At 42.9% G+C, this 24,672-nt stretch overlaps 1 protein-coding gene across 1 annotated transcript; it reads left to right on the top strand.

The window, feature by feature from the left end:
* The first annotated feature begins 986 nt into the window (after nucleotides 1-986).
* On the top strand, nucleotides 987-23,497 carry abcc6a (ATP-binding cassette, sub-family C (CFTR/MRP), member 6a). Its single transcript, XM_028399652.1, has 31 exons — nucleotides 987-1,449; nucleotides 3,812-3,988; nucleotides 4,104-4,229; nucleotides 8,395-8,532; nucleotides 10,877-10,999; nucleotides 12,079-12,140; nucleotides 12,284-12,415; nucleotides 13,238-13,444; nucleotides 14,449-14,626; nucleotides 14,845-15,006; nucleotides 15,125-15,217; nucleotides 15,763-15,966; nucleotides 16,640-16,786; nucleotides 16,878-16,965; nucleotides 17,494-17,563; nucleotides 17,645-17,771; nucleotides 17,871-18,047; nucleotides 18,119-18,286; nucleotides 18,502-18,685; nucleotides 18,786-18,870; nucleotides 18,965-19,082; nucleotides 19,286-19,493; nucleotides 19,574-19,884; nucleotides 20,169-20,368; nucleotides 20,517-20,643; nucleotides 20,742-20,843; nucleotides 20,933-21,079; nucleotides 21,177-21,335; nucleotides 21,435-21,601; nucleotides 21,724-21,918; nucleotides 22,104-23,497. The coding sequence occupies exons 1-31, from the start codon at nucleotides 1,408-1,410 to the stop codon at nucleotides 22,210-22,212; spliced, it is 4,533 nt and encodes a 1,510-aa protein (XP_028255453.1). The 5' UTR covers nucleotides 987-1,407; the 3' UTR covers nucleotides 22,213-23,497.
* Nucleotides 23,498-24,672: the final 1,175 nt, after the last annotated feature.

The raw sequence follows: 24,672 nt of genomic DNA, 5'->3' as shown, positions 1-24,672 counted from the left end.
CATAAAGTGATGACTCATTTTTTAAAGAATAATAATGTCGTATTTGCACATGGCGAGACACAGGGCCCGGCGGTGGTCTGTCTCTATGCCGAACTTTCCATGTTTCTTCTCTGTGGTGATGATGGCGGTGGTGTTAGTCCCAGTCGAGACGGTGTCATACTTTCCTGCACAGCTGCCGTGCTGAAGTTGTCTTTCACTGACCACCACCACGCCATTCAATGAAGCTTTTCAGTCAGTGAAGGACACTGGCTTTTGTGTTCACGTCTTTAGATTCTGCTGTTGTTTTATTTATTTCTATCTATTTCAAGATTTTTTTTGCCAGGCATATGTCTCAACAAGTCCTTAAAATTTAACCCCTCCTTAACGTTTTCGCATTTTCCACTTACAAAGCAATTTTAGATGACTAATTAACTCAGCACATCCTATTTTCTCAGCACATCAGCATGTTTTGCAATACTTGGTCACTTGCATGTGACACTTTGTACCTCTGAGGTGGCTCAATTATGACCCACTCTTTTTCCACAAAATAAATCATAAGGGAAAATGTGATTAAAAATACACATTAGATGCACAGGGGTTCCACACATACACACACATATAGTACATGCTAATATGATATTTTGACACACAGACAGAGATGCTCATATCTTGAATTGATGTTAGATGGAGATCTGTGGCTATAAAGTCTGCCTTTAAAAGATATGTCTATGTACAACCAGACACTTTGTGGTCAGACGACTGGCTGTTTGGGATGTGGGGAAAGAAAGGGGGGGGGGCAGCAAAAAAGGAGGTGAGGGGCAGTGAGTGAAAATGGGAGGAGTGTGTCTGGGTGTAGGACTGTCATCCCATTGAGGGGAGTAGCTGTGGTGTTTTGATCGAAATCCAGCAGATGTGGGAGAGAAGAGAGGGGCGTGAGTGAGAGAGAGAGGAGAGAGAGAGAGAGAAATATTTCCACCCACCCAGCAGAGGAGACACACTCATAAACAGCAGGCAGACTGAGTCAGAGTCAGAAAGGCACAGAATCTCAGGGCAGCAGCAGCAGCAGTTCAAACAGCGAGGCAGACAGAAACAGAGATTCATTCAGAGAAGATGTTTTATTAAAGGGAAGGAAAAGTCACTCACTGAAACACACACATAGACACTAATAAACACACACAGTGTCACACAGACAGACAGGTGGGCAGAGGCAAAGGAAGAGGCAGAGGCAGGCAAGAACTGGCTAAACACAAGAAACTCTACCATCAAAGAGCAGGAGTGTTTTATAAGGACACACATAGTGTGTACTCTTTCTACCCTGTCACACACATACACACACTGGTGCTGTGGCTCCTGCTGTTGAGTGTGTAAGGAGCAGTGCTGACCGAACCTAACAAGTGGAGCATCAGGGCAGAAGGAGCAAGCGGGTGGATGGATGCCTTCTGCAGACTCAGTGGCCTGGACCCTTTGTGGGTGAGTTCATGATGTGTTCACTGAGCCTGGGTGCACATCTCTGAATGTGTCATGTCACTTTTTCTGCTACAAAATATGCTAATACTTATTATCAACATAGAAATGGATGTTCCAGAGATTTTTAGGTGCATTAAACAATGATATAATTATATTTGCTTACTCTTCTGAACTTGTTTCCTTTAAACAATGTATGACTTGACAACAAGCTATCCTTTAGACAGAGTTTACTGTCCATTGCTGTACAATACAATGAATGATATCAAGCATGTGAGCAGAGGAGTTAGATGGAGGATGTTCGCCTAAAATGATCGCTGGCAGCTCTCAGCTGTACAGTGTACACTGACCTTCTCAGATTGCAGCCTGTACAAGTGAGAGTGCATTAGCAATGTAATCTAAAGCAACTCTGAATGGAAGGATTCAGCTTTGCTACATGTCAAGGTTGTGTTTACCATCACTCTGCTCTGTCATTCGGCACAATAAGATGCTGGAAGCTGGGAATGCGTCACTGAGTAGAGCTGCTGTTGTTGGAAAGGCTCTTTAGTGGTGTATATTAGCAAACCTCCACATTCTGAATCCCTGCTCGAAAATAGAAGAATGGCTGCGATTCAGCTGGAAGTCACTGAATGCACTTGGTCCCAACTTGCCTCTCTCCCCCTCATCGCCAGATAGGGGGGTGGGTGGGGGGGTTCTGGTTTTCATTACAGCTCATTCTGTTTTTGCTTCTGTAAAACCTCAAAACATCATATTTTGTTGTTGAGAAAGTGAAAGAAAACTTATGATCCTTTTGTGCAGTAAACCTTCAGATGTAATGTCACATCTTTCACAGCATGGATGTATTGTCTCATGCTGGCTGCAAAGTATCTTCAGTCTTTAACTGTATAAACCTTTCACATACTTTGGAAGTGGCGTCAGTGCTGACTCACTGGTCACAGCCTGGGGGAACTGATGGGGATTTACGGCTTTAATACAGCTCATGCATCTCAGCAGAATAGGTTTGATCCAAAAGAGTGAACAAAACTGTAAACATTTTCAGAGCTGTTGTCAATGGTCTTTCTTTTCTACACTCTCTTTAGTCCATACAGGCCACTTAGTCACACCTCAGCTAGGCTAAACGTATTATTTGCATTTCAGTGTTTTATTAGACACCTGATTGTGAAGAAAGTGCGACATTCAGGAGTAAAAGTCTCCACTTTCACATCACAGTGCTTCTATCAGCTGTTGGCATTTTTATCCAAGTTTACTGCGACCACTTCAACCAAGGGTGAGAAACAGGATGAGCAAAATGCACAAGACAGTGTTTGGTGAAGGTCTGACAGGTTGGATTTCTTCATAAAAAGCGTTCTGTTCATCTGCCGGCCATCAACCGCAGGAGTCAGAAGGGGCTGTGAAAGCAGCCTCCCACTCACTGCCTCTGAAGAGATTTATCACTGAATTTGGTGAATCAGAGGAATCACACAGACCACTAGTATATGTGCAAAAACGGTGCGCTCATTACATAACCCTAACCACCCAGATTTCTGTGGGAAATCTACCTTTTTTCTGATCCTGTGGTGAGCTAGGCAAAGAAGCTGGCGGCTCATGATTCAGACACTTGTGGCACCAGAGGGAGCAAATGGTAGTGACTGATAAATCATTGTTCAAGCTCAGACATGCCAGCTGCATCATCTACCTGCATGAACATTAGTTTCACCTGCCACACTTAGGCTGTGGGTTGTTACATAATCACCTTCTAGCTAGCACCAATTGTGGCCGCTCTACCTTATCCCAGTTGGGAGTCTACCACGCGGACCAGACTGCTGCACCACTAGAAGTTTTAAACCACTTCCTGTGGTCACTCCGCTGGGCACAGCCAGACACCCTGCCCCTCATTAGACCAGTGAGGTGATAAACAAGGGATCCAGGGCAGCAACAAGCCACTTTTTTTAAATGATACACAAACTAATCGAGTTCGGCTGCTGTTACATAATCACCAACTGTTGGCAGCGTTTGCCCAACACACCTCGTCTGCTTGGGTTTTATCGTTTATAGGCTTCATTATTAGTATAGTCTTTGACCTCCCAGTTTAATGTGTTGACAGTTTCATTGTTTTACTCAGATTAGGAAACAAGCCAGAGACGTGGTCAGAAAAAAAATCCCAAAACTGACTCAGCTTTTTAGTAAAGGCCTCTTCCAGCTCGCACTCCCTCAGGACTGGGCACAGACACACGTTCTGTTGACTCGGTGTGGTTTCTCTCTACACTGGCCCGAATGATGAACCGTAGGACCTGCACCAAGTCTAGATTCTCTGTTGGGCATAACCTCACAGTTTGAAGTTAGTTTGGGATTTTTCCACCTGAAGCCTTTTTCTTTCTCTCTGCTGCAGGACTGGAACCGTACGTGGTACACAGCCAATCCAGACCTCACCCAGTGTTTCCAGAACACAGTGCTGGTGTGGGTCCCTTGTATCTACCTGTGGTTGCTGGTCCCTTTCTACTGTCTTCACCTCTACTGCCATGACCGCGGACGCATTCAAATGTCCTGCCTCTGCACCGCCAAGATGGTGAGACTTCACAAACATTCTGACCAGGAAACAAGTCTGCAAGAAATTAATCTACAAATTGGATCCAGAACGTTTCTCCAATCTCTCTCCCTTGTATTTTCCCGGTCCTGTTCAGGTGCTGGGTTTCCTGCTGGCATCGTTTGGCTTTGTGGAGTTCTTCTACATCCTGCTGGAGAGGAGCCAGGAGATCCAGCAGCACATGGTGTTCCTACTTAGCCCCATCATACGCAGCATGACTGTGGTAAATACAGTTTTTCAGACTTCTATGCTTTTCCAGACACATGTTTATGTCATGTTGATAAGCCCACCTCAGACTGTGCATGCTATTTAGTAAATTGAGGGAGTTTCTAGATAAAAATGGTTGAGCTGCAAAATAATAACGAGGTGGGTGGGAGGACTACACATCTTAGATCAGACTGGGTTACAACTGGGTGTAATAAAATTAGGACAGAGACATAACTAATCAAATGTTCCTCTCAATAAGTTGTTAAAAGGGTTATTAAATAAAACTGTGCTTGCACAGTGGACGAAAAGCAATCATGTAATTGAGCAACAGCTCAGTGGAGTGGTGCCACCGACTTGTGGCTCACGCTGCACGTTCTGTTGTTCCCTCCCGAGTTGCTCTGGGTAACAGAGAAGTTGTGGGAATATTTCAGCCTGCGTCCCACTGGCTCACATGTCAATGTGCAAACACATGAAAGAATATATAGTGTATATATATATATATATATAGTATGTTGCCAAGACACTGAGGTGCAAAGATGCATAACTCAGGGGTAAATTTATAGTGTTGCAGGCAATGTAAATATAACAGTACCCTGTAAACACAGCCTATATTTGACAAGCACTCATCTGGGTGCAGCGTACATATGTAATGACATCAGTAACTGTTTGATGTGGAGCACAGTGAAAATGTGATAGGTGCTTTGCAACTGACATATACTCCTGAGCCAGGATGAAGCATGAAACACTCTTTTCCAAATTATTTGGGGTGATTGATGGGTTATGAGGTAGAATGAGATGAGTTATACAGCTCTCATTACATGCATGTGCACTTCAAACTCTTCGAGAGTTTGAAGTTAATAACTTTTGTGGTATTTCTGTTTTTGCTAATGGAAAAGTACAAGTCAGCACACTCTGAGAAAATAGACATGGACACAGTCAATGTTGTCATAAGTTTTGAATTTAACAGCCAACTTCTTCTCTGTGTCTTCGTGGATAAGTCATTTATATTTTTAAGATTCTGCTGACAAGCAATATTTAGTAGGCCTAAAACAGAAAAACCACAAATGTTATAAACTTTTTTTGTAAGACCTGAACTGTAATTAAGCTGCACGTGCGCAGGCAATTAAGTCACTTATCAATGGCACTTTGCCATAAAAGTGCCATTCATCAGGTTAGAGTACTAGCATGCAAATGAGCCACTTTTTTTGGTGCTTTAATGCAAATCAAGTCCATATGACGCTCTTCCAGTATTCCCTCTTCTTAAAAAAAACACACCAAACCACCGAATACAAAGGTGATGACACACAATTGTGATTTATGTTAACCCGAAATTACAGAGAAAGATTTATATAGGCTACAGGTGAACAGACTGGACACGTGTTGATGCCAGATCCTCCTCTGAGCGCCACTGTTCTGACCAGAGCTGTATTTAAGTTGAAAAACGTTCAGCAGAAAAGGAGGAGAAAATATTCATCCATCACAGCAAGAATCCGAAGTTTGGAATAAACATACACAAAGTCCACTAATGAGAAACAGCTCAAACATGTTTAGGTCCAAATCTGAGCAGGATCTCTGCAAATGTATGCCGTATAAGCTAGATCTTTAATCTTTATAGACGTTGTTTGTCTCTTCCCTCCAAACCTCCTGAATCAGACCATAATGGCCTCCACGACCTGAGTCGGGGTGGTGTGCAAGGTGGTCTACAGAGCGTTACTTAGAGAAGATAAGGGCTGGTATGTATTTAGAGAAATCTCTTCGGTGGCTTTTGTTGATGTAAATAGCCCAGACTGTTTCTTGGAACATCGATCCCACTCATTTTCACTGGACTTTAAATGATACTTAACCTGAATGAGTAGGCTCCAGAGGAGTTCAGCTCGACATGGGTGGCATGGAAAGTTTAAAATGCTGTTTATTCTAGCAGGAACAATGCAGTACAAGTGCACAGAGCCCATACAGGAAGGTTTGCTGCGACCTGAGAGCCTGTAAAGCTGATCCACAAAGCCATATAGCTTTACTTACAAAGCTTCCTCTCTCTGCAGGACCTCATACAGGTCCTGCTCAGTCTCACTCTCTCCAAGTCAGACAGCTTTGCCCACCTGCGGTCGTTTCAGACTCCTGAGTAAATAGCAGCACGTGTTTGGGTAAAAATACACTGAGACGTCTCTTGTGTCGAGTGATACGTCTCAAAAAAGGTCATTTATTTTGAGGATATAATTTCATACACCAGGGGGCCAGACAAACAAACATCCACTAAATCATATTAAGAGCATGCCACCAATCTTTTAATCTACTTGTCAGACGTATCTTTTATTAAAGTATATAATTTTCTAGATGGTGATTGTAGCCACATACCACCACCCGTTCCCCGGTTGCAGGAAAGGAACACTGTGCTCTTGTTTCTCCTGTTTTGTTGCCCTTCAGCTCAAGTTAATGTATGGGAGCGCTTCGGTCCGAGTTAGCCGGCCCACGTCTGAAACGCAGCCACTATTGATGAAAAGTACACACATGACTATAATCAGCAATACCATGACGTAAAGCTCCTATTCCTTTCCCCTGCACTGCACACTTCCCATGTAATTATAAGGTAGGGTTTCGATTCAGGCCTTAGTGATGGAGTTAGTTCCACCCACTGACTTGTGCAAACAGATGGGTTGATGGTTTTCAGCAATATGGCCCGTCAGAGCGGAAGGCTAGGAATAGAATGGACCTTGCCTTCATATGCTAACCCACGGGAAGCTATATGTTAAGGTTTGGTTTGGGGCTGATGCAGCCTGAAGCATTAATGGGGGAAAGTACCAGCAAGTACAGAACACAATGTTCTAGGGCTAAAGGATGTGAGCAACCAACTCTACTAGTCCCCTCATCTCCACTGAGTATTTTAGGTTCTTTCAGCTTAACTTTACATTTTAATTCGAGTCCTAGCTGTTATCCGAGCAAAAACATCTCAAATGTGCCAGAAAGTTAAAGCTACCACTACCTTTTTATTATTAACAATATGAGAAGACAACCAAATGTACTTTAAGAAGAAAGTGTGCAAAAACCTGATCTACTGTGCATAGAGGACTCAAACACTGAATGTTCATTTTATTATAGTAAAGGTGTTGTTATCAAGAACTTAAAGGACATAAAATTATCAGCAGGAGCTGAGTTTGGCTGTAGTCCCTGTGTTCACATCCCCTCTATATTGTAGGTGTGTCTTTGGCTCCAACATCCCAAAGACATTTGAGTAAGGTGGACAGGAGACTCTAAATTCCCCATAGGTATGACTGTGAGTGCCTATTCATTCTCTGATGGCCCGTATCAAATATGCAGGGGAGATGAATGAACAATATCACTGCAACACATAGACAAGAATGTTTATCTGTACACGTTTCTCTATAATTCATATCAGGTTGTTGATGCAGAAAAACTACCACATCACTGGTTTATAACAGGACAGCACTGTGGCACATCCCAGTGCAACCAATGTGGTATTCATTATGAAACCTAACTCGCTCTTTCTCCATTTGGTGATGAGCTGGCATGACAAAGTGACGTCTCACTTTGCCAACCACTGAGCGAGGGTCCAATTATAGTGGTATACATGCAGATGCATGACTCTCTGAGGACAGAGACAGACATCTGTGTCCAAACCTTTTTTTGAGCAAACATCAAAAATAGGGGACACACACTTCTTAATGTCTTAATGACATTAAGAAGTGTGTGTAGGGTTTGCGGCATACCATACGAGTGTCATTTTTTCATAAAGTCTGCCAAATCATACTCATGCGTGCTGCCAGGGAATTCCCAGAATCCTGAGTGTTTTCAAAACCACCATCAACTGCATTATCATCCACTCGACTTGAGTAAAATCTTTTATGCTCTGATGAAAACACTGGCAAGCAAATACTGCTGCATCTTTAAATGAATTAACATGTGAGTGAATGGACTAACTCTATCCAGACCAATAGCTAACCTATTAGCTATCAACCTAAAAAATGGAAAAAAGTGAAATATTGTGATTGTTAATAGTGTGTAAATAATATTTGTTTAAGCTGAAAAAGTTGATTCCCGGCCATGTTGTTCATGGAGACGCTCCAGGCAGTCGATCAACGTGGCATCATAGGCCGGAGCTCTCCTCCTGTGCTGTAAAAAACCCACATGTGAATTCTGACATTAAGTCTTCCTGACTCTCTGTGCAGATCCTGGCTTTATGCATCATGCAGTTGGAAAGAATAAGAGGCTGTCGGTCCTCTGTGTTCCTCTTCCTGTTCTGGGTTTTGGCTGTGGTGTGTTCCCTGGTGCCTCTCAGAGCAAAGATCCAGCTGGCCATGGATGAGGTAAGTAATATTTCACCACCATGCCATTTATACATATATAGTACCCAAAAAACTCAACAATTCCCTCTACACTGAAGAGAGTCAATCTATCTGTGTGTGTGTGTGTGTGTGTGTGTTTGAACTCTGTGAACCTGCTGTATCAAAACACCATGCAGGAATATCTAATCAGGCCTGCTCCCACCCATCGTCTAGACACACGACTCCAGCAGCACAGCTTGAGATACCCTGTGTCAGCATAGAGTTTCCATTCCATCCCCCAATTTTAACTAAGGTAACCTAAAGTTAACACAATGTGTTGGAGGATGACACTGCCAATTCTGGTCAGGCCTGTGTGTGTTTAAGTTCGTCTTTTCTTCCCGTGTCTCCCGTCAGACATTGCAATCATTGTTGTAAGGGTTAGTTTGTATTTAAGTGCATGCAGCCGTGGGGCAGTCGCATTTGCATTTCTATAAAAACACACACACACACATCCATATTTCTGTTTTATCGCTCTTAGTGTGACATTCCCACACTGCTTGGGGGAGAGTAATGATGGCCCTGGGATAAATGCTGGTGAGACATGGCAGCCTAGGGTCAGACCAGAGGAACGTCAGCGCTGTGTTTATGGGCCTACACCGCTGTAAACACAGCCAGATGGAAATCTATGTATCCACACATAATGCAATGCCATTTACAATTCAGACGCAGATGTTTTCATTTCATACAACCACATATGTGCACGTAGGATACACACACATGAACACCCACATAAGTATACCCATATAAGTCTTGCTGCATCAAATGTATAGCTAGATTCTGTTTACTGTCATCCAGCCACATCCTCTGCAACCAAAACTGCTGAGGGAACAACTATACACACAAAGTAGATCAGTTTTTTATAGAGCAACAAGAGAAAATGTGAAAACAAGTTTCATTGGATGGAGAAAGGACGGCTTACCAAACCCTAAAACTAATAAACCAAAGGAAATGATTGTATTGTATTTGTTATGTAACTTCTGCTGAAGGAATAAATTGACATGTGGAGAAATGAGGTTATTTGAAGTGTGGAGCACTGATACCACTGTTAACCTGAGGCCACAACTATCAGACAGTTAGCTTATACTAGACAGACAGAAACAGCTATAGGTGACAAAGTCTGAGTAATAAGTTAAATCTGCACAAAGGTCTGTGGTAAAACAAGAGTTTCATGCCACATAAACGTGTTCCAGAACCAGATCTTTGTCACTGCTACGAGGCCAGGGCATCAAAACATCGTGTTTAAACAGGTACACTAATCCCATCTGTGACAAACTTCTCCACCATTTTATCAATTTACATTGCTTATACATCACTGCTATATATGTAACGTTTGGTTATAAACTGAGCAGATGCCCAGATAAAATATAAAATAGGACATCTGAAAAATGTATTCCTGTCACTAACATTTATAAAAAAAATTACACTATAATTGTCATGTATGACAAGAGCTCAGCAGTTGTCCTCAAGTTGTGTCATATGACACATTTTCACATACTGTAAGTCACATTGCAGTGTTGATGACTGAGTTGACAGAGTTCGTGTTTATGGACCCTTGGCCATTCTTAGTTTCTTGACCTACATTTTTCACCCACCCACTCTCTCTGACCATCCTGACCCTGTTTTTCTCTGTGTGGCCGGATCCATTTGGCCCCTTCATATCTCCTTTCTGGGCACAGCACCATACTTTTCAGAGAAAATCGTTTTTACTGTTTACCATGGCTTCGTACTGCTGAACAACAGTCTGGCTGTGGCAGTGGCCCTGGCCCAGTAGTAAACAATGCCTCTGCCAGAACCCACAGTTTCTGTATGTCAAGAATAACATGCAAGTCCTACATTTCACATAAGTTTCTGAGTGGGTAATATTCCAGCTGCTGCCTTGATTGAAAGTGAGGGTGCTGGTTTGTCACAACCACAATCTCCCTATTTACAGATATAGGCTCTTAGCGTGACTGAGAGGCAGCTTTAACTATCGCTTCATTTATATAAAGTACACCATTAAAGACTTTGGGTTTTCACCCTGATTTAGCTTAAATGTCCAAAATACTCTTTATTGTGTCTGTGATGTTGGTGTGTAAACCATATCCTGTACTATACAATGTGTAAGCAACGGGAACGCCGTATAATGAATTTGCCGCAGTGGCAATAAATGCTGCAGTGCACCACAGGATGTTGTGTGATTTGTTAAGTAATGTTGAAAGAGATGAAGCAGCCAACGCACATGTTGAAAACCAATGTTATTTTTCTGTGGCATGCACTTAACCACAAAGCCCACTTAATAGTATTAAAATCCAACTTGTCTGTCTGTTCTTCTTTATTTATTCCACAGGGCATTGCCTCTGATATCGTACGATACCTCGCCTTCTTCTCCTACTTCACAATCCAACTGGCCCAGCTCTTTCTGTGCTGTTTTGCAGATCAACCTCCAGAGGGAAAAAACATCCTGGATAAGGTAGGTAGCAGAGAATGTATCCCACTTCCGTCAAAACTGTCCATGCTGATCCGATACCCAGGGAAGAAAAAACGCCTGAGTAGCTATCTTGTGGTTTTCAACTTTTGTTGTCAAGCCACTTTCCCCTTTTGGAGGAAATGATGTGATTCACCTCCACCCTCCTTCCGCTCTCACTTTGGTGTCCTATGAGGGGAATGTGTGTGCTCCTGCATGCCATCGATACAACTCATTCATTTGTGAGATAACCACAGCCTAGAATCTGTGACCACACAACAGCAAAGCCCTTACTTAATACACATCTCACTATCCCATCAAACACAAGCTTGGCAAAAACATTTCCGAGCTGAAAATAGCCGGTGGATCCGGGGCAGCTGACAGGTGAATGAAAATGAGATCCTAATCAATCAAACAGACATGTGATGTCATATTTCCCCGGTGATAAACAATCAAAATAGCTGGAAAAGTCCCTCACAAACGCTTTTAGCTGGTGGTGCGGAGGCTGAGGGTGCAGAAGCCGCAGTCTGGCGTGGTAGACACACCCATTGGTGTGTCCTCCTCGTTTTTTTTTCCTCCACCTCCTCCTCCTCTCTGCTCCACGCTCTGGTTAGAGTTACTCACAGGAAGACAGGATGTAAAGGGGACAAAGAGCGAGAGTGCTGGTAAAGAGGAGAGCAAACACCCTGCTGAGGGGGTGGCAGGGTGGAGGAGACGCCATAAAGTATGCGTGAGAGTACAAGCTTTCTGCATGTGTATCCTCCTGTTGGACAGTTTGTGATGACACATTTCCGTTCCGTCTGCGCTAGACCTCAAAACGTCATCTTCACCATGCGCTAACACTGAACTCTATTTATTCTGTCCTGTGAAAGTTCATGGCCTCTGCTCTCCACAATGGGCCACCTGAGTGTACTGCAGCACACGGTTGTTTAGACACATGAGCATTCTTCAACACACCCCTCACAAGTACACCATTCAACCCTCAACCGACATCCTCACCGAGGCCGTGCATTTCTCAAAAGCCTTTAAGTGGTGAAAGATTTACTGCGAAAACAAGAGTGAGTCTGGTTTTTAATCTGTTGCAGAATCCCTGCCCCGTGAAGGATGCATCTTTCCTCTCAAAGATCCTCTTCTGGTGGTTCACTGGGTAAGATGGTTCTTTAAAACCCCATTATTTTTGTAGGCCTTGGTTGAGTCACTACAGCAACAGTTTGTACTTGTTTACGATAATATGTGTGTTTTGTTGACAATCGTTTCTGTGAGTCATCTCCTGATGTGCTCCGTCCACAGGCTTGTTGTGAAAGGATATCGGACTCCGCTGGAAGCTGATGATCTTTGGACCCTCAGAGACGAAGATACTTCACACAAGATCATCTCTGAGCTGCAAGAAGACTGGACAGCTGAGTGTGCCAAACTCCAGAAGTAAGAATTGACAGAATTCCGGGTGCTTGTTACGAGTGTACACACAAATACAACCATAACATTGCTTGTCTCGCCTTGTAAACAGTCTCTAGACTTTTTTATTTGATAATCCTGATGATATCTTGATATGATATGTTGCCTCCTGCAACATGAGTAGCACTCCACTTGAAAAGTGAGCTTTGGAATGCCCCTTTAATAACCTCTATGTGTGTGTGACTCTTGGCTGTGCATCAGCCAGATACAGCCAGATACATGAATCTGCAGGAGAAGACAGAAGGAAGCAACATGTGCAGGACATGCACATGCTGTCTTTCATGTTTCTTCTGGCTCGTAATGTTGACGCAGGCCTGTGATCCACAGTACCGCTCACTCTACTGTCATGGCTTAACAGCCAAAGAATCACTTCCATTTTATTGCAGTGTGGTCAAACATCAACATGGTGCCCGGTTGAATTAATGACCCAAGCAGAGTCATGGCTCTGGTAAATTAAAACCAGGGATGTCTCATCACCGCAGGCTTTTGGGGCTAAAAGTAGGCAACACAGAGTTCCCTGAGGACATAAGCTTCCATTAATATCAAGACAAGAGCCTTGCGCCATTTTCAAGGCTTGTTAACATGATCCAGTGCTTTGAAACATTGTTGTTAAGTCTAATAATTATTTCAGAAAACAATGCTTTTCACAGCTGCAGGAAAATTGAGTCCATCAGTGTTGGCAGGAATAACATCAGCCAGTGTTTTGCATTAAAGACTTGAAAGCTTCCATGACTGTCTTAGTCCATCTCTGACACAGATGTAATTGTGTGTGTTTGCTTCCTCTGGCAGGCAGGAGAAAGCCTTAGCGTCAGGTGTGGCCCTGGGGAGCAGACTGCCAGACCAGGCTCAGCTCCTCAGGAAGCTGCAGAAGGAGCAGAGCTCTGGCTTCTTCCTGCTCAGAACGCTGGCGCGCAAGTTTGGTCCGTACTTCCTGACCGGCACCCTGTGTATCATATTCCACGACGCCTTCATGTTTGCCATCCCTCAGGTGTTGAGGTAAGGAGGAGTGTGCCAAAACCCCTACCAATCATTTGTAGCACAACGCAGTGCCACAAATCTCAGGGGGACTTTTTTTGGTTCCTGAAAACATTTCTCATATATAATCCGCAATAGCTCTAAATAAAGAATGAAATCAGGAAGTTTGACAGCAAGAAGTATGTGTCTAAAGTAGGTGAAAGTAACTGTGTCATTATATTTGGATAGAGCTACTGTTGTTGTCATATATATAACTTTATATATAGCCACAAACCAAAAGGCATAGAGCGTACTGTATTAGGGAAAAGCTGCAGCTGATTCTTTCCAAACCTCAGCTCAGACTGAAATTACCTGGATGCAGCTGCAAGCAGGGCCAGAGCGAATTTAGGTTTTATTGTGTTTATGAGAAAAGAAGACAAAAATATCACAATCAATGATATACAGATGCATAGATAGCATCATTTATCTTTCTGTCAATTTATTTGTTTATGACTCTGACATCCTAAAAACAACAGAAGCTGGCAGCTTTGAAAACAGGTCATGGCCGACCCAGCCACCTGCCTCGCCATCCCACCAGTCAGACTGGAATGTTGTTGTGCATGCACAGCACAGAATCAGTGGAAGTGTTAATTACGGTCACGGAGCTGTGAGCAAGAAAAAGTAGTTGAGACCACAGGCCTCTGTGCTCCAGTAAGGAGGACAGGCAGAGAGAGAGAGCGGAGGCTCTAAATGGCAGAAATGCCGTCGGACCACAATAAGAGAGCCGCTGGCCAAGTGTGAGGGCAGCCCAGCCACAGGCTGAGCTCTGTTGTGCAACCCGAACTACTTTATGAGGACCAGCCAGCAGCCACAGCAGTGCTCAAGGCCATTGGTTAAAGGCACACGATGAAAGTCAGATAATACCAGATTGAATGAAAGGACTGTCTGTGTCTGCTCTGCTTATCTTTCACTTCTTTCCAGGAAAAATACAGCAATAGAGCTTTGATACAGAACATCCTGATTAAATGTTGATTTTCTCTCTATAGTCTCCTCCTGGGCTTTATGAGGGATGAAGACGCCCCACTGTGGAAAGGCTACTTCTACGCCACTCTGATGTTCCTACTCTCCTGCCTCCAGTCCCTCTTCAACCATCAGTACATGTACACATGCTTCACAGTGGGAATGAGGGTGAAGACCGCTGTCATGGGCTTGGTCTACAGGAAGGTGGGTAAATCTGGTCACCACAAACCAGTAGATAAATCTTAATCTTAAAAACAAAAGATTTCTGTTGCTCCAAGGCTGGAAAATACCTCCACAGCTATGATTAACATCTTTTACCTAAGATGAACTGCTGTGTTAAATCTTTATGAGGGTATGAAATTATATTGTATGCAGTGCACTTGAGGGCTAAAATGTCTTTGTATCTTGTTTTGTTGATCCAGTCTTTGGTGATAAACAGCACTGCCAGGAGGACTTGCACTGTGGGAGAGATTGTGAATCTGGTTTCTGCAGACACTCAGAAGCTCATGGACTTTGTGGTGTACTTCAACGCCGTCTGGCTGGCTCCTATTGAGATTGCTCTTTGTCTCTTCTTCCTCTGGCAGGTATGTCAAAATGTTGTGTTTTTGCAATGTGTTCCATTCATGCACAGAACTCGTGCAGTTTAACTGGAAATCCCCTTGACGCCCTGTTATCCTCTCTCTCTCTTTTTTTTTAACCCAGCATCTTGGCCCTTCAGCTTTGGCAGGAATTGCCACTGTCATTCTCATTTTTCCACTCAACGGATTCATTGCAAAGAAAAGAAGCAAGCTGCAGGTAAAAAAGAACTGTTACAGCCTCCTTTCACACTTTCACTAAAGTAGCCCAAACATCTGGCATGTCAGGTCAGGGATGCCACAGCTGGTTTAGATAGTGGCTGAGGAGCTGTGTGGGTGTTTGGCCTGGATGGTACATTCTCTCTTGTCCTTTTGATGTCTGGCCCATATAATGTGTTTGAAAAACAATGACAGGAAAGGGTGGGTAGTAGGAAGACATAATTTTTCATTTCTTTGGAGAAACAACAGACGGTTCTGTAAATTTGGATGCCAGTTTAATCGAACTTTAGTCTTGAATTCAGTGACCACATTCCTGGCCCCTTTGTTGTTTCCTTGTTATAAAAATCACTAAAATGTAACAAGCAATAAATTCTTACCAAATTAAACAAGTTCAACAATGTTCAGGAAAACTACTACAGCTGTAATAAGAACAGACAAACCCATGTTCACAAATACATGTATTTGCTTTGGTCTGGTAAGTGTCTGTCCTGCCCGTGCCCTAGTTTTCAGTTTCTGGATTTAAAACCTCTTTGTCTGACCAAACAGGAGACTCAAATGAAGTTCATGGACGGCCGCATCAGACTGATGAATGAGATCTTGAATGGAATAAAGATCCTGAAGTTTTATGCCTGGGAGAAGGCCTTCCTGGAGCAGGTTTTGGGCTACAGAGAAAAGGAGCTCAAAGCCCTGAAGAAGTCTCAGATACTGTACTCTATCTCCATCGCGTCCTTCAACTCCTCCTCGTTCTTGGTAAGAGCACTCAACAGAATGACTTCATGTAGACATGGAGCCTAATTTCACAAGACAAATCTGTGTATCCGAAGCCTGAAATAGCTGCCTGCTAATCATGATAGACACACATGCTAACCCAACACACCTGTACATAGAGGACGGAAAGCGTGAACAGTAATCTTCCTGAAAGATTTAGAAAAAGCATAGTTTGGGTTAAAACAGACCCTTTTAGTGCATCAATCAAGGACAGTTCAACAAGTTACTCCTCCTTTTTGCTCTCCTAACCTCATGGTAGTACCACCAAAAAAAAAATCAATTGTCAAATTGACCAGAATCATGACTTGAGTGTGCAGATTTATACCCTATTCAGTTTCATTGTTGGTGAATTATTTGCTCACATTGCTAAGATAGTGTTAGAAAATACAAATTATTTGTATCAGTGACCTGATTTTAAGGTTAAGAGAAACAAGCCCGGAGCTGAGTGCTACAGAAAGGGCGGGGAAGTCAGAAACTACAGAGAGACAACTAACACATTGTTAGTTGTCTTTAGTCTCTTTGTGGATACAGCATATTGACATTTGGATAAATTTAGTATGCCAGCCTTATCCTTAAAACTATGTGTTTCTAAAGATAATCCATCATACACGTTTGAAGCAGTAAAGGTAACATTTAGTGCCTTTTTTTAATCCAGATTGCCTTTGCTATGTTCGGAGTCTACGTAACGCTCGATGACAGGAATGTCCTGGACGCACAGAAAGTGTTTGTCTCCATGGCACTTATCAACATCCTGAAGACGCCACTCAGTCAGCTGCCATTTGCAATGAGCACAACAATGCAGGTGGGATACATCTCTTTCTCTCTCTCTCACACACACACACATTCATGTCATAGACCTAGCGGGTCAGCTAACCAACCACCGACTGTTTCAGGCTATAGTTTCACTGAGACGTCTGGGAAAGTACCTGTGCTCAGAGGAGCTGAAAGTGGACAATGTCTCAAAGGCTGCATTGAGCTCTGGTAAGAACCCCACCCATGTATATACTATTACACTGAATGAATAAACTACTATAGTACACTGTTAAATTCCACAAATTAGGTTCCCATACTGCCTGAAAACATAGCCTGTCATAATCAATATAAGCAGCCAGCATGATGTTGTTGTTTATAACTGCGGGGTACCACAGCCTTGTATGGATCATGTGCACTGTCACTTCCTGGGTCCTGGGCTGACTGGTAGACAGCGTAATTATAGGATGTTCCCATTTAGCGGTTGAACGTAAATCACAGCATGAATTCAGACATATGATTCAGAAAGAAATAAAAACAAATATACTGCGCTCCTCTGTCTCTAATCTGTCAACACTTCCTAAGACAGCTTGTGAAAAAGCAACAGCTCTGTAATTTGTATGATTAAGCAAATTCACTTGTAATTATGCCCAGACTGCACCCTGACGAGTACCTTCAAGGAGAAACTTTTTGAAAGTTAGGTTTAAAGGATATGTCCTGTCATTGGTGTTTTGTTTATTTCTTTCTTTCCTTGTTTAGAAGGGGAAGACGTGGTGATAGAAAACGGCACTTTCAGTTGGTCTGGAGAGGGTCCTCCATGTTTAAAGCGGTATGTGGTTTAAAAATATAAAATGGCATAAAAATCTACAATAAAATCAAATGAGACTTACAGGAGAATCTTTGTTGACAGGATTAATGTCCGTGTGCCACGAGGTTCCCTTGTTGCTGTGGTTGGACATGTAGGCAGTGGAAAGTCCTCTTTGTTGTCTGCCATGCTTGGTGAAACAGAGAAAAGAAGCGGTCAAGTTACTGTCAAGGTGCTGAGTTTCTGTTCCATATGCAAGAGTTATTCATAGTTTGTGGGTTTTCATTTAATAAATATTGATGGTCTGTCTTTTTGACATCTGTCTTTGCAGGGCTCTGTGGCGTATGTGCCCCAGCAGGCCTGGATTCAGAATGCCACAGTCCAGGATAACATCATATTTGGCCGTGAGAAGCTAAAAACATGGTACAACCGTGTGTTGGAGGCCTGTGCCCTGCTGCCTGATCTGGACATCCTGCCTGCTGGAGATGCAACAGAGATTGGAGAGAAGGTATGAAACGCCTACACAAAAAGGTTTGGTGTTTATTGTGTGAGCTGGGTCTAATGATGTTGTCCATGCAGGGGCTTAACCTCTCAGGCGGGCAGAAGCAGAGGGTGAGCCTGGCCAGGGCTGTCTACAGAAAGGCTGATGTATACCTGCTGGATGATCCGCTGTCTGCTGTTGACGCCCATGTGGGTCAGCACATCTTTGACAAAGTCTTTGGACCAAAAGGAGTCCTTAGAGATAAGGTAATAGCATGCAAAACTTGCAAAGTATAGCTCACTCCATTCAATTCAGCCACAACACAGTTTAACAACACCTAAACCACTTACATGCTCTGCACCATTGTTTCCATAATATGAAAACCACCACTTTGCTGACACTTTTGTTTTTAAGAAAGCCTCAATTTAGTGTTGGATTGTGCTTACATCCTATTTTTCTGACCGTGTGGCTTGCTTTACAGACCCGCATCCTGGTGACCCATGGGATGAGCTTCCTGCCACAGGCTGACCTCATCCTCGTCCTGGTAGATGGAGAAATCACAGAGAGTGGCTCCTACCAGGAGCTCCTCAGCCGCCATGGTGCATTTGCTGACTTCATCCACACATTTGCAAACACAGAGCGCAAAGAGAGTGCCATACAGAGAGGTGTGAGGCTGTTTCAAGAATAAATTTGAGCTGCAATCTTTGGTATATTTTGTCTATAAACTAGTAGTATGTTAATAACAAAGGTAATTGTTGTTCACAGCTGGTTCCCGGAGGTCCAATGCTCGCCTCAGCATGGTTGATTTCATGCCATTCTCCAGAGACCTGTCACAGGAGCAGCTCATTGGGTATGTCAACAAACCTGGAAACTGTCATAAAAATGTTTGGAATCCTAAGCATCTTCTTTATGAAACTGACCTCTGACCTCTCCTCCTTTTTCAGGGGCGACACCACTAATACCAACCTGCAGAATATGGAGCCTGTGTCTGAAACTGACCAGGAGCAGGCACCAGAGGACCTGGGCAAGCTGACGGAGGCTGATAAGGCACGCACCGGAAGAGTAAGTCAGAACATCACTGAAATTAGGCAACATAAGAACTCTGCTTCTGAACTCAGCAGATTTATTTTAGATCATTGTTTCGATTTGACTTTCTTCATATTTTGGTTCACGTTGACCTTTATCATAGTCAAAAACAGTTAATGCATAAATAAATAATTATATAATTCCCAATAAGAAGTTCCGGTCCTCCTTGTCTACAACAGGTTAGACTGGAGATGTACAAGAAGTACTTTAAGACCATCGGATTGGCCATCATCATCCCTATCGTCTTCCTGTACGCCTTCCAGCAGGGTGCCTCTCTGGCCTACAACTACTGGCTCAGCATGTGGGCTGATGACCCTGTTGTCAATGGCACCCAGATTGATACAGACCTGAAGCTCGCTGTCTTTGGAGCTTTAGGCTTTGTACAAGGTCAGTTCGAGTGTTTTATGACTTGTCAGGGATAAAGACTACACATACATCACCTCTAACTCGATTTTCCTTTTCTTCAGGTATCGCTATCTTTGGTACCACCGTTGCCATCTCTATCTGTGGCATCATCGCTTCCCGCCAGCTGCACATGGACCTGCTGATCAACGTACTGCGCTCACCAATGTCGTTCTTTGAGTGCACACCCAGTGGTAACCTTCTGAACCGCTTCGCCAAGGAGATCGACGCCATTGACTGTATGGTACCTGAGGGCTTGAAGATGATGCTGAGCTACGTCTTCAAACTCATGGAGGTCTGCATCATTGTGATGATGGCGACGCCCTTTGCTGCTGTGATCATCCTGCCTCTCGCTTTCCTCTACGCATTTGTCCAGGTGTGTGGTCTTCCAAAAAATCAAACCCAAAATTGTAATCTGTAGTTTCGAGATCATTCTGTCAGAATGGGCTAAAAAGGAGTTGGGTTCCGTTGCTGTGTGTTATTGGAAAGCTGTGCCCTCCAAAACCAACGCTGCCGATTTTGTCTCCCACTTATATTTGTTCCTCCACTTGCTGACGTAGATGTTATACACATTCACTGTGAATTATGGGAAAGCCCTCAGAGTTCCCTCTTGTTTCGCCAATTAAAGCCAGTGTTTTATTTTTCCACTGTGGGCTGCAGAGCTTCTATGTTGCCACATCCTGTCAGCTGCGCAGGCTGGAAGCTGTGAGCCGCTCGCCCATCTACACCCACTTCAATGAGACAGTGCAAGGCGCCAGCGTCATCCGCGCCTTCGGAGAGCAGTCCAGGTTTATTATGCAGGCTAATGAGAGGGTCGACTTCAATCAGACCTCCTACTTTCCTCGATTTGTGGCCACCCGGTGAGATGACACTTCATTTGCTTTGTAGGAGAATAAAAGCCATGATTGCTTTAGGTTCATTTGCAAGGCTAAATGGCTTCTGGCTTTAGTAATGAGGATGCATTCTGAAACTTGCCAGCCTACAGCTAAATCACTGTCACCTCCACAGGTGGCTGGCAGTCAATCTGGAGTTTATTGGTAATGGTGTGGTCTTAGCTGCCGCCATTCTCTCTGTGATGGGAAGAAGCACTCTGAGCCCAGGCATTGTTGGTTTGGCAGTGTCACACTCCCTCCAGGTAAGAGCTTCTACCCATACACAACCACAGAGCAGTGCTGGAGGTGTCTCAGAACACATTTTCTTAAACTGTTTCTACTACTGTTTTGGATGTTATAGGTGACAGGAATTCTTAGCTGGATTGTGCGATCCTGGACTGATGTGGAAAATAACATTGTCTCCGTGGAGAGAGTCAACGAGTATGCAGACACTCCTAAAGAGGTCAGTGCTTTCACTTTAGCCAACAATGTACTGGTTGTACAGGTTGTATTTTTTGTTCTCTGCTCACACTTTGTTGTTGTCTCACACAGGCTAGTTGGAGCGTAGAGGGGAGCACCTTGCCTCAGGTCTGGCCTCAGAATGGCACCTTAGAGTTCCAGGACTACGGGCTGCAATACCGTAAAGGCCTTGAGCTGGCTCTGAAAGGAATTTCTCTGCATATTCATGAAAGAGAGAGGGTGAGTCATCTTGGTTGAAGTTTAACAAGGCTCAAACACTTCAATTACAGGGAGTGATCTCATATATGAATTCTATCCAAAAAACTATTTTTTTCAGGTGGGAATTGTGGGAAGAACAGGAGCGGGAAAGTCCTCTCTTGCTCTGGGAATCTTCAGGATCCTAGAGGCAGCAAAGGGAAAGATCTTTATAGATGGTGTCGACATCGCCGAGATTGGACTCCATGACTTAAGATCACGCATCACAATTATTCCTCAGGTACAAAAGTTGGAATCATTTGCATTCAAAAATGGTAAAAAGTGATAAATCAATCTGGACAGTTCATTGATGCATTACATCTGCTCTCCTTGCCTTCAGGACCCAGTGCTTTTCTCAGGCTCCCTCCGAATGAACCTTGACCCGTTTGACACCTACACAGATGAGGAGGTGTGGAATTCACTAGAGCTTGCTCACCTCAAGAATTTTGTGTCTAATCTGCCTGACAAACTCAACCATGAATGCTCCGAGGGAGGAGAAAACCTCAGGTAAGCACGAGGGCACTGATATGACACGTCGCAATGCAGATAAAACTCAAAACATTATTAAAACTAGATAAATACTTGCACGGTATTTCATTCTGTCCCTTCACCCTCTCCTCTCTGTGTAGTCTGGGTCAGCGCCAGCTCGTGTGCCTAGCCAGAGCTTTGCTAAGGAAAACCAAAATCCTGGTTTTGGACGAGGCGACAGCTGCTGTCGACCTGGAGACCGACACACTCATCCAGTCAACAATCCGCACACAGTTTGAAGACTGCACAGTTTTGACCATTGCTCACCGCCTTAACACTATCATGGACTACACAAGGTACTTTAGTGTGCAATCCACAACACATTAAAGAAGGCATTAATCTTACTAGCTGTAGCCATACATTCCACTAATCATACATACAAAAATCTTCATCTTTGCTCCAGTTCTAGTCCTTTAAACCTTGTTCTGTGCTAAGAAAAGTATTGTCTTTGAACCCATGTCCCTTTCCTGTTGCTTCACAGAGTGATCGTCATGGACAGAGGACACATTTCTGAGATGGACTCTCCGGCTAACCTCATCTCACAGCGAGGACAGTTCTACAGAATGTGCCGGGAAGCTGGGCTGGTCTAGGTCTTTACTGGTCCTCATATGATGGAACCGATGACCTGGTGTCCAGAAACGGCACCCTTATAAGTATGGCTCTCCAACATGCATTACGTCGGGCCATTCTAAGCTTTGTGGCAGCTCAAAGCGCCTCTCCATGAGGGCATTGTTGATGAATCTCAAGAGCAGCTGCTGAAGCAAGTCCCTCCAGTATTTGTTGGTTTTTAAAACACTCTGTCCTAAATCAGGAAAAGACATTGTTAACCTCAAATGATGAACATTGAAAAGAAAAGCTCTAGTGGATTGTTGAGATTCTCCAAGCTATAAATATTGTACATAGAGTAGTGGAGTCAGTTTATTCCATGAAAGAATAAAGCCAAAGACTGGAATGGAGAGGTACCACAAATCTCAAAGATTTTCATTCTCTTTAAGGATGGGCGCTATATTATTTTTGTAGTTTTTATAAGTGTTTATAAAGCACATGACATATTTTTTGATGTTGTCTCAGGCTTAAACATGGATGTTTACTCATACTTTTTTTTAGCCTTGTATATCACAAAAAAGAGGCATTTTTTGAAACTGCATATTGATAGGAATCTATTTTGTCTTCTTGTCCCAGAAAGTGGGACAGGAAATATTCTGACACACTAACCTTCAAAAGGTTCATGCTGGCAAACACGGGGGAAGTGAGGTTTTCACAGCCTTCAAAATCCGAGCTGGTGGCAGCCAATTTTGAGTTTTTATATGTCAGGGAAAAAGAAAAACATTGAAGTGAGCCAAGACATTAGCAATCGTCCAACTATGTTGCGGCTGTTGTTTATTTCTGTCAAAGTAAACACATAAAGAAAGTCAATAGAGACCTTGCTGGTCAAATTTAACCTGACGCCGGTAGTGAAAACCACCATGAATGAGGAGAATGCCTTCTCAAAACAATAGTGATAAATCTTTATGTGATTGTTTCTCTGCCTCCCCCACACAAACTCAGGCCATGCACACATATGCAGGAGACAAAAATCAGTATTGTTCTTATGGTGCTGACATGATAGACTGTAAATAGTCCATGTTTTGCTTTGCTAGTGATTCAAAGAAGGAACCCTATGAACTTTTCAAAGAGAAGAAGCCTTTATTGTTTTTTGTCTTACTGGTTTAGACAATATATTCTAAGAGAAACCCAAGTGTTTATTTATGTCATACTGTATGACCAACTGTATTAAGTGTCCTTAAAATTCTAAAGGATTATATTTATACTTTTTATAACAAGCTTGACAATTTTTCACTGTCCTTTTACTGTTAATGTACTGTTCCATACATCATGCTGGATAATAAAATTTATTTGAATCTATGGTTATGTTTGACTTTTAAAGTGTCAAACTCTGTTTAAATAAAACTTGTTTTCATTTCAAGAAGAACTGCAGCAAATAATAATGACATATGAACTTAAATATCACAGATGAGAAGAACACTTGTCAAAGTAGAAGCTCATGTCATTGCTCATGGACATTGAAATGAGACTTAGCTGTGCTACATGTTAAATATCTGACAAGTCATTGCTGTAAAATGAATATTACATGCACATGGTATTAGATAAGGTGCTTAGACTTCTGTTCAATCTTTTCATGCACAAATTTGTGTTTTATTTGAAAATAATAATATTTTTTCTAATGATTATCCATTAGCAAATTTAGTTCACAGTACATCCGTCTAATATTAATTAATAACCTGGTGAAAGAGAGAGAGAGAAACAGAGAAACATGAACTGAATGAATCTGTTTTATTTTTACAGCAAGGGGACAGCACTGAAACATAATAACCGAATTAATCAGTCAGAGGGTCTAAATGTTGGTTTCGATATGTTTTCGGTTAATTGCCCAGCCCTACAACTCGCTCTAGCTTCACTTTGACGTCTGTCATCTGTGCCTGCTTTCATTTAAATAAGCACATGAACACTGCCTGTTAATTAGCTTTAGTGGTGCATTTTAAATCACCTGCAAAACAGGAGGTCTGAAGATGAAGAGATATTCAAAACTCAGGGCCACATTTGAGTCTTTAAGTTTGTAACACTTTTACCATGTTTTACAGTCATAAAATGTACTTGCACAGTATAAGCCTACAGCTTTTTCATAATGTAATATAAAACTTACTACAACATAATTTACAAACATAATACGTTTGAACATTTGATCAGTGTTTAAATATTTTTTTCCACCTGGTATCTCTGCAGCTGTTCATTCATTTCATCCATATGCCGATCATACTCTGCAATTAGGGGAGCCATTATTCTGTAACACAGATAAATGATGATGTCACACTTCATTCATGTATCACATAACTTTGATGCTGTAGTCCAACTGACCCTCTATCTGAGATCCAGGGTGCTGAAGACGCCGTCCGCCCTGCTTCGTCAGCCTATCAAACACAAGTTAATGAAAATCAAGCAGGAAAACACAAACAGTGACAACATGTAACAACACATTAACCAAGTTGATA

Source organism: Parambassis ranga, chromosome 1, assembly GCF_900634625.1.
Source record: "Parambassis ranga chromosome 1, fParRan2.1, whole genome shotgun sequence".
NCBI lineage: Eukaryota > Metazoa > Chordata > Actinopteri > Ambassidae > Parambassis > Parambassis ranga.
The sequence above is the reverse complement of the archived record's forward strand: the minus strand, read 5'-3'. Positions and strand labels throughout refer to the sequence as shown.